This window comes from Kryptolebias marmoratus, linkage group LG15 (assembly GCF_001649575.2).
Source record: "Kryptolebias marmoratus isolate JLee-2015 linkage group LG15, ASM164957v2, whole genome shotgun sequence".
Classification (NCBI taxonomy): domain Eukaryota; kingdom Metazoa; phylum Chordata; class Actinopteri; order Cyprinodontiformes; family Rivulidae; genus Kryptolebias; species Kryptolebias marmoratus.
The window spans coordinates 28,988,639-28,999,576 of record NC_051444.1 but is presented as its reverse complement, the minus strand read 5'-3'; the positions used below and the strand labels follow the sequence as shown (position 1 = coordinate 28,999,576).

Genomic DNA, 10,938 nt, shown 5'->3' with positions numbered 1-10,938 from the left:
TCAGTCCAGAAATGTGCAGTTCTAGGCACAGCCAAGATACTGCGCAGAACCCTCAAGCTCCCGAGCTCAGAGGATGAAACAAAGACCACCCGCGGAGGGTGAGAAGGGATTTTTTTTTAATTTTATAGAGAGAGAGAGAGAGAGAGAGAGAGAGAGAGAGAGAGAGAGATACACATGCACACACATTTCATAATATTTCACAAATATTAGGATGCTTCCAACTAGTTTGACAACTGAACAGATCTTAAAGTAGTGGCAGCCATGATAAGAGAGCTAATCCAGTGATGTGAAAGACAGAATCTTCAGTGTTTCTGCATGCACTATATTTTATTTCATAAAGGAGTGGATGTAAAGTGTATTGTGGAACCTTTTTTTCAACTGTTTTAATGAGATTAGGGGTGGGGATGAGTGAGACCAGCTGATGATTTTCTTTTTGTAGTCTTTTTCTTTTTAGATGACCAGAGTTTGGATTAAAACAATTTATTTGATATCTTGTTATTGCATATATAATCTAGCCCATCACACAACTTGATAAGAATCCCATTAGTAAATTATCAAATGTGTTTTTTCTAATGCCTGAACTAAAGAACAAGAGGTGTGTGAGCCGACTCTAATGGCACACATAAGAAGTATTAATGATAAATTGGAGAAAATTAGAAATGTTTCAAATGTGATGTTGGCAAACATGTTATTTTTAATGTTCTTATGTTATTGCACTCATCTGTGGTAGCAGAACCTCTAAAAGATGAATGTGTTTTTACAGTCGATCAAGATTTATATCAATAGAGAAAAAAAAACAGTTTTTAAAGGAGTACATGGTATAAGAGGTTTAAAAAGTACTCCTGTATTTCAGGTGTAGCTTTGCTACTGTAGGTGTACTTTACTTAAAGTAATTTTATTTTCTAACTTTCTTTAACCTTGTAATATTTTTCATCTGGATTGAGGAATGGATTGCAATCTGTTGTTCACCTCAGTAATGACTTTAGATGTGATATTTTCTTTCTTATTCTTAATCTCTTTTCTTTTTCTGTGTGCCGGCAGTGTGCCTTTCTACCAAACGGAACAAAAAGATGTGTTTACAAACCTTATAGCAGTCTTGCTCAACTCGTCTGGATAATCTCCAGGTTTGATCGATGATGAGGAACTGGTGCCCTGTTGAAATCTGGAGAATATTTTAATTCTTTCCTGTTTACCCGGTTTGGACGAGTTCTGCTGCTTACAGCGTGTTTCTGCTACTGTCATTCAGTGCACTGAGTTAGATAAATGTGACATTCTAAATGAATCAATCCTAAAAAATAAAAATAAAAAACATGTGTTTTCTCAAATAAATAAGTAATTTATTGGTCATTATTACATTTGGATATTATTTATTAAACTGGATCAATTCATCCATTTGTTTTTAACTTTATTTACGTGTACATTTAATGCTATGACATATTTATTCCTGTTACTGTAAAAAAAAAAAAAATCCAGTCAGCGTCTGATTATTATACCATACAAGATTCATCCACCAGGGGGCGCTGCATTACACCTTATAAACTAAAACTTTGACTGAATGATTTCCTAATAATCAAAACCTCAGTTCTAACAGACAAAACACTTCAGACTGTCTTTTTCATTTTATTTTGTCAGACATTTTTATTGTTGCATTCACTTTACATGTAAAAATGAATCAAAACATGTCAAATAGTCAGAAAGGAGCCAGACCACAGAAAACACATGGGTCAAAATATTTTCCAGGAACTTTTTCAACCACGTTTGGATTTGTACATTTGTTTGTTGTATTTTATTTTAAAATCAAAACTGAAGCACATTTTGACCCCTGTCTGAATATTAAATATTTTTTTTAATTCACATTTTTTTTTCCAGGAAACAACTGTCTGGAAAACAGATAGTTACAGATAATTCACTTATACATAAAAATACACATTCAACAAGCATCTACTGATGTTGTGAAGTTGCTCAGCAATCACAAGAAAATATTTCTTTTTTTTTTTTTAACTTACTATTTTCAGTTACATGCATGCATGACACAAATGTCTCTGAGTGTTAACAAATACACACACTACTATACACACCATGAGGTCTGATCAAGCTTTTTTTTTTTTTTAATAACTTTGCAAAAATGAACGTGGTTTCCTGAACTGCATCTGGTCGAACTTAAGAAATCAGAGGTCGATCACTGGGCACTGCTCTCACACCGAGGATAAGATGAAGAAACTTCCAGGGTTCAGACTGTGACCAAACACATCATCTCCAATGAGGCAAACACAGAGTATTAGCTCATACTGCAGAAGAACTGACTAAAACTTAGTTTGTTTTATTTTAAATCATTGCAACTGTAAAAGACAGCAAACCCTGAAAGTACTAGGTACATACACGGTAAGTACCCTGTAAGTAACAGATACATGTCTTGTAAGTACCTGGTACAGACTCAGTAAGTACCAGACATGTACACCATAAGTATAGGTACATACCCCATAAGTACCACATATATACTCTGCAAGTACCAGATATGTACCATGTAAGTACCAGATATGTACTCAATAAGTACCCGATATATACCCTGTAAATGCCAAGTACATATCTGCTAAGTACCCTGTAAGTACAGGGTAACTTTATACTTTATAAAACATCAAGTATACCGACCCCATAAATACCAGGTATGTACACAGTAACAAGTCACTCCATAGTACAGCTTGGTAGCAGTTCATACCAGGTAAGTACACTTTAAATGCCAAATATTTACCTGGTAAGTACCCAGGAAGAACAAGGTAACAAGTCACTGTATATTACAGTTGGTCCATGTAGGTACTGAATACTTAACCAGAAAGGTACATACTCAGAAAGTACCCTGTAAGTACAGGGTAACAAGTTACTTCACAATACAGCCTGGTCCCTGTAGGTACCAGGCATGCACTCGATCAGTACCAGATATGTGGTTCGTTACGTTCTGGGCTGTATCATTTATTGCTACTGTTTATATGTGTGAGTTTCTTTCCTCTGTACTGAAGAGAACACAGTGAGGCAACAACTTCAACAAGTTCTCATCTCTCTGAATGCAAAGTTTGGGCAGTCAAAAGTTTCATTTTTCACAATAAATGTATCAAGGAAAGGTGATGTTCAGTGGTTTGCCTCCCGTGTGTCTGACAGGACTGACACTTCAGATTTTGGTTGGTTTTAGTGGATGATTACGAAATAGTGTCCCATTAAAAACTGGAGCAGATATTTTTGCATAAAAGATAAATTTCAGTTCATTTTATATATTTATTTATTTTTACAATTCCTGCAGACTTGCAGAGTGCTTGGCTTGAGTTTTGCTGATTCTCAAGTTCTCTTTTTTCTTCGTCTTCTTCTTTTTGTGGAAAAAGAAAAATAAAACCTTTCTTTGCCACACTTTGATTAGAAATTATGTCATTAGTGTTAAATATCATGAGACCCTGCAGTATCCAAACACATCCTGTTACTACACAAACTGAACATTTCCCAGTCAGTGTTAGTTTACCTCTACTGTATTTAGTTCAAAAACATTTTGTACTTCTTAAAATTTGCTTTTACCGCTGCATCTTTTCTTTGTCTGTCATAGACTGTATCGATGTTAGATTAAACACCAAACTGGAATTCAGAAATTAAAGCTGAATAAAAACTAGCGCCTTCTAGTGGCTGGCTGCAGTATAAGATTTAAGTCCCGCCCTCTTCATGTAAATGAATGACATGTTTTTCTGTGTTTCTCACTGAAAAATAAAAATACGTCGTAAATCTTTTTCTTTTTTTACCTTTCAGGGGTCGACCTCTGTTGATTCATGTTACCGTTCTGCTGTCAGTTCAAATATTAATTTTTTCAAATACATTTCATTGTAATTAGCCATGTGATGCTTAACAAAACAAGACCATCATTATGTGTGGGTGAGTAGGCAGGACTGTTAGCCATACTGTAGCTCCAAAAATGGAACATTACAGTGTTTGTAAATGAAAAGTTTGGCTTCACTTTTGTTCAATGTAAGTAGAGAGAAGCGCGTCATCCATCTTTATATACAGTCTTTGTTCTGAATCTATAAAGCGCATAAACTTTGCCTTGCTGCTTTAAATGGCCAAGAAAATAATTTCAAACTTCTTTTCTTTTTAAATGTATATCAACCCTTCTGGTTGTGCATTCATATGTTACATCACAATTAATGTCAGAACTCTCATAAATTTTTTGAAGTAAAACAAAATTAAAAAATGAAGTCCTGTTATCTTCCAACAGAGAAGGGTGGTTGATAAAAGAAAGGTTCATGAGCAGTTGAACAGTATCATCTTTTCCCAGCGGTGAAAAATTAAACAGACATGCATATTCCATCCGCCTGGGAGATGTAATTCTATTTTCCCCACAGTGGTCACCATCTAAAGACGTGAAATAAACGCTGCTAGAATTAGAAATCAAATTATGGTCCAGCTCCCCGCAGGCTCGCAGGTGGCGTGCGGTCAACAGTCATTTGAGTACGGAATCTGCACATGTTTAAAAAATCTGTGTCAGTTCTGCCCTGTGGTCCTTCGCTTCCGCTGAGGCTGAGAAACAACACCAAACTCTCTAACAAAGAAAAGAACAACTCCTTTTGACACGAAATGCACAGTTCACGTCATTTTACATGCCTCTAAAGACGAAACAAAGTCAAGTTACTTCTTACAAGCAGAAATGTCGAGTCTTTGACAAAGACAACAACAGCACTTCAAGGAATATTTCACTTAAAAATGAAAATTCTCTGATTATCTACCAAAAAGTGATGTAAATATCCGCTGAGTGTAGGTCAACATGCTCCCTCATTTCTTCAAATTATAGCTCAGACTACATAATTCATTCGTTCAGTGCTGTGTAACTCATTTACTCATGTTCTGCACTTAAGCATGTCTAATTACCTGCATGAGTACTTTTAAATTTTATATTACTTTATTGACTACAACTCTGAGAGTACTGTCATTTCATTGCATTAATCTGACACATAAGTTACCAGGCTCTGAGACAGTTTTGTCTCACTCTCTTCTCTGGCCCCAAAACTTGCTGTCCTTTTTTATTGTTTTTAAAACTCATCTGTTTTTCTCACCAAAAACTCAATTTGTTTCAGTTTTTAAAACCATTTGGAGTGCTGTTGACTGGGCTTTAAACGCACATAAAGGAAGAGATTGTTTTCTCCCCAGTAGACAGCAGTCAGAGTGATCTCAGCTTGGAGAATCAAGAGACATTTTTAACATGAAGTCAAGTGAACAGCCACTCAGAGCGAGGCCCATTTAGGAGGAAATTCCCACCATCTAACTCCCATGCCAACTCAAACTTAAAATGTTTTTAGCAGTTTGAACAAAAAGTGTATTAAAACTTTGACACTTTACTATATTTACTTTTTCTCTATTTACTCAACCAAAAAACAAAACATTTGTGTAGCTACGTGGGATGTTGTGCAAAAATCCTGCTGTGATTGTATTATGCAAAACAGTGTGAAAAAAATATATGGTTTCTTTAAAGGTTTTCTTGACTCCTCCATGAAAAAATTCTCCCTGATTCTCCAAACTGAAATCACTCTGACTGCTGTCTACTGCAGGTAAGATACTTACTGGTCATAACTACTTCACACAACTCTGCTTTTAAAAAACTAAACTACTGATATAATACTCTAGTGTACTTGTTAACATATGCAGTTGTTTAATAATAAAACAGTAAAACAAAGATCAAATGAATTTAGACATTGTATATTAATAAACAAAAAAAACATCCTTAGGTCTAATTATAAATACAATGTATTTAAAGCTAATTATCTTTTATGAACTGGAACATGATTTAAACCTAAATGCACTTTAATATCTCATGTTGCATTTAAGATCACAAGAAATAATCTATAACTCATACATTCGAGTATTTATAGGCTACAGAATTTCTATATGTGCTTAGAGATATTTCATGAGTTAGGCTGCTTTTCGAAATCTCTTAGAGCGCCATTAGAGCATGTTTGTCTGCGGCCTCAAAAAGAGGCCATTTGATGAGGAAATACACAGATCACAGTGCACTAACAGTGGAAACTGAGTAGGCTTCTTGAGCTGTAAAGGAGACGCTAACATATAAATCCCTTCGACCCTGACTGAAGGTCTGACTGACGCGGAGGTTAGTGGATAATGACTGAGTTTTCATTGTAGAGTGAAATATTCACATTAAAGTAAATCATGTTCTGGGAAGCCATCAGCTCAAAACTGAAGAGGTTTTCTTTTAGGTGCTGAGCTCAGTCCAAAGTCTTTGTGACTTTAAGAAGGAATTCATATGAAGAGAAAAGCAGCCACAAAGCACAATCATGACCACTGTAACTCAGAATCTACCTGATACCCTCTGTGGACTTTCAGACTTTATATGAATCCCTTCCACAATGTTCAGTCCCTCACCAATGTGCTGCAGTTAGGGCCTCTTGTCAGCATGTGATTGGCTGGTGACGGTTGTGTTGGGGGAGGGAGAGGTGATGTCTGGGTAAACCAGGAAGCCAGTGAAGGTGATGTACTTGGCATGGTTGCTGTAGGCTCCAAATCCATCTCTTTGGTGGGAGTAGAGCCAGACCGTGTCTCCTGCTTTCAGTGTCAGCATCAAGCTCTGGCTCTGCAGGGCTTTCTCCCCTTGGCTGTCATCGTAGATCATTGCCTGCACCTCCAGGCGGTTCTTCATTAGCTTGACGGACAGCGTCTTCTGGGGCAGCTTGCCTACATTGAAGGAGAAGTAGTACGCCCCGGGAATGCGGCAGACAAACACCCCCTCTGTCACGTTAAAGTCCTCTCCGATGTTGACGAAAGCGGTGTCAAAGCTGATCGGTCGGTGCTGTGGCATACCCACCTGGTCTACTCCCAGAATGCTCTGGGTGCGCCCCACTGAGAAAGCGGACCTCTGGTCCTCCTCTTCGTCGTCATACTCTTCTTCCTCTTCATTGTCTCCCTTATGAGGCAACTCCTTCTCAATGGTGTCTCCTGTGATGAACTTGGCATGCTCTGTGGCCTGGAGATGGAGGTCCTCCTGCTGGGGCTGTTGGGAGCTATAGGTGGGGTGGTGTTGGTGGTGGTGCGTCTGGTAGCCATAGGTGTCGGGGTAGACGAGGTAACCGTTAAAGGTGGTATAGTGTCCGGTGTTGCTGTAGAGCGCATAGCGAGGGTCACCATGGAGACGGAGCCAGACGGTGTCACCAAACTCCAGCTGCAGCATGACGCTCTGACTCTGCACCTAAAGATTCAATCAGATTTCATTATCTAGGCTGGAGAGGAAATCTAGGCATGTTTTACATCAAGTGCTAAAAACAAACATGTTTTCTAATCCCCAACCTCACTCAGTTTTTTAAAATCTGTGGAATAATCCCTTCTGTTCGACTCTTGGTCCCCACCCAAATACAAACACCTGCTGTAAGAGTGACTCTAAGCTCTGACATGATAGAAGACCTTTATAAACGTTTCCCTTGAGAGGAGAAATATATCCTGAAAGACATTTTTGAACTGGAGGCTGAGCGTTCTGTTCAGGAAGTGATATCTTGTCATACAGCAGCACAGTTAGTACACCTCTTTCCAAATGTATGGATCACCCTAAATCATTGGGAACCTTTTTTTTTTAACATAACAATCTGTGCACCCAAGTAACTAGCTATGTATGCTTGGTAAAAATATGGTGTTTATATTGCTGGCTTTTGTAAAAAAATATCCCAATTTTTTATGTCAACAATCTATGGCGGTGGTTCTCAAACTGTTGGGCGCAACCCCTGTGGGTGTTTGTATGTGTGTGTGACTATTCTTTTATTTTTCAGTCCTATAAAAGTTGTAGGTGGAATTAATGATTTGACGTGTTTGCAACTCAGACTTGTTTTTGTGTTACACAAATCACAATTCTATGGCGATGAGTCAAACAGACTTATCGCCTGCTGTCGATGTGCAGAGTGGGTCCCAGTGTTGCCAGATATACGACAATTATTGTATTTCTGTAATCGTTTTAAGGTCTGTACGATATGCAATACAAAGTTTTCAAAAAGCCCCAAATATATGATAGCTTTGGCATTTCTGTGCACTGAAGAAAAACCTTGTTTTTATTCACGTGAACACCTACACATTATCAGAAAGTCTGATCAGACCAGCCAGACTGTGTGCTTGCAAGATGCACAACCCCCCTCCTCTCTTGTGCACATGCTAGCCAATCACAAGACACACCTCATCAGCCCCCCACCACTGTTGGCTGAGAAAGTACACTCCCCTACTGAGTGAGAAAGCCCACCCTCATGCAGCACATACGATAGTTCGGGTGAAAATACAATAACTTTATTGCAACAGCATGATATTTCATCATTTCCTATCAAGTAACCCTGGTGGGTCCATGCCTGTTTAGTCTGCGATAGACCAGGGGCAGCAAGGTTGCAAGTTTGATGGTCTTTCTGTGTGCAAGTTTGCATGTGCAGACATGGGTTTTTGCTGGGTACTCCAGTTTCCTCTGACAAACCAAAAATATGCATGTTAGGTTATTTAGTACCTGTAAAACTGTCCCTTGGTATGAGTGAGAGTGTGAATGGTTGTCTCGTTTGTCTCTATATGGCCCTGTAATGGACTAAGTGGGTAAAGAAAATGGATGGGTGACCCAGATAGAAGTGATGACGAAAAAAGAACTGATCTCTTTATTGAAGGAAAAGTTTGCCAGCTGGAGAAGGTGTCACCTTAAATCTGGGATGAATGGTCAGACAGATAGTGGTCAAGGTAGGTAGATCTGAGCGGGACTTCGGACATATAAACCAAACGACTGTATGCTGCTTAAAATCTTGTGCAAATTCTGTTTACTCACTGTGTGCCCACATATCACTGAAAGAAAAAAAAAGCTGCTTCAAATCAAAAAAGACAGATGGGAGATCTCCTGCTGGAGTTAAAAAGACCTGGTTGTATCTGGTAACTGTCAGCTGATAGTGTGAAGTTCAATAAAAATTATTAACACACATTAAAACATTACACCTCAGTAACACTAGTAAGCCACTAGAGTTAAAAAAAATCAACAACTTGAATGTCCCAGGCAGAAAAATCACTTTAAAATCAGCGTCAGTGAAGAAAAAACACTAAGCTTGAAATACATGGATAAAATGACATCATCCGTCACTTATAAAGGTACTTAATATTTCTCCCAAATACTGGCTCATACTTTTTACACAGACAGACTTTTAAAAGATAATACAATGAAACCAGACTCATTGCAGCGATTCATACTATGATCATATTGAGCTCTTATGAGTTTGAATGTTGTGGGTTTCTGTGCACAGACAAGACTTTATTGTTATGGTTCCAAAAGTGATCGTACGTTTTGTTTTATTTCTGTTTATTTTATTAATCAGAGTCTGGTGGAGCAGTCTGTTTTTGTTGTTCTAGCAAAGAGACGGTTCTGCTTGATTGTTCTTTTAAAAAATGAAAACAAAATAAACTCATCCAAATGAACAATTGGAACTCCTCTGAATGGAGATAAAAAGTTTGAGAACCACTGATCTATGGTTATATGTAAAAGCTAGCTTTCAATTTATACATTATTTGTAAGTCAAAATGAACTCATTCCTCTTTTGAATGCATTTAAATTTCTCAATCCCGTTTGTTGCTAAAAGATGAATTTCTGAGGTATGGTAAATCTACCTTCCTCTCCTCCCCAGCGTTCTCCTCGTACACGATGGCCTGCACCTCATTCCTGTTCTTCATCAGCATCACAGACAGGTCTTTGTGGGGGAACTTTCCCACTGTGAAGGAAAAGTAGTAGGCCCCGGGGATTCGACAACGAAACAGACCGGCCTTGGCGTCGAAGTCCCCACCGATGTTGACATAGACATTATCAAAGGTCACTGTCATCTTTGGCCCACCTTCCATGCTGCTCGTGCGTGCAACTGAGAAAGCGGAGCGTAGCTCTGCACTGTCCATCAGACGGGCGAATCCCCTCACACTGCCTGTGTAACTCAGGCACAGCAGGCCAATCAGCACACTTGCTTGGAGCAACATTGTATCTGAAAAAAAAAAAATTGAAGAAAAAGCATTTAACATGTATCTTTCTACATTTTGTTCACAAAAAACTCACTTACTGATTTGTAAAAAAACAGCTGATGTGACATTTGCCACAACAAGAAGCCAGCTAGTAACAAGAAAGTTTTGAAAACTAATTTGTTTTCCACTTTAGTTTCCTTCTCATAACGTACCTGTAGGGTACACTTAATGAACCTCACACTTCAGTTCCCAGATCCTCCTGCTGCCCTAGGCATGCTAAATAATTTTGTTGTTCATTGATTGTAACATTTATTATAATGTTTTTAGTCATTTCCACAGTATAAAATCCCATCATGTCATTTCATGCATCACTGCTCATCTGTGGTCATTACAGATCAGTAAATTTGTATTTAAATCACAGCACATTTCTTTGTGCTAAAATGTTTGCCTGTTTTTTCTGCTGATTACTTGTGACTGATTACTGTTGATTACTGGATATTGACAGAAATTTATGAATGCCAAACAGTTACACAGAGATTCTAAATAACCAGGAGAAAAATAGGTGTACAAAACAATCACTGAGAGCACTAGTTCTCAAAGTTGGGTCTGAACCCCATTGTGGATCTTGAAACACCAAGTTGGGGTCTTGAGATGACCTTCAACAGTCAAATTTAATAAAAATGATTTATAATTAAGGGGGCACAATGGTGAAGTGGTTGGAGCTGTTACCTCACAGCAATAAGGTCACAGGTTTGCCTCTTAGCTTTCTGGGTGGAGTTTGCATGTTCTCCCTGTGTTCAAGTGGAATTTCTCTGGGTTCTCCGGTTTCCTCGCACAGACCCAAAACATGCACGTTAGGTTAATTGGTACCTTTAAATTGTTCTTAGTTGTGATTGAGAGCATGGATAGTCGTTTGTCTCGTTAGTCTCTATGTGTCCCTGTGATAGACTTGGGACTTGT

At 38.3% G+C, this 10,938-nt stretch overlaps 1 protein-coding gene across 1 annotated transcript in view; it reads right to left on the bottom strand.

Annotated features, from left to right (window-relative positions):
* Positions 1-1,948: 1,948 nt before the first annotated feature.
* The window catches only part of c1qtnf4 (C1q and TNF related 4), a 65,561-nt gene continuing 56,571 nt past the window's right edge, over positions 1,949-10,938 (bottom strand). The window contains exons 2-3 of the mRNA XM_017435027.3: positions 9,640-10,001; positions 1,949-7,222 (exon numbers count right to left, since the gene is read on the bottom strand). Of these exons, the coding sequence (XP_017290516.1) occupies positions 6,416-7,222; positions 9,640-9,996 (1,164 nt within the window). The 5' untranslated portion in view covers positions 9,997-10,001 and the 3' untranslated portion in view covers positions 1,949-6,415. The remainder of the gene's footprint in view (positions 7,223-9,639; positions 10,002-10,938) is intronic.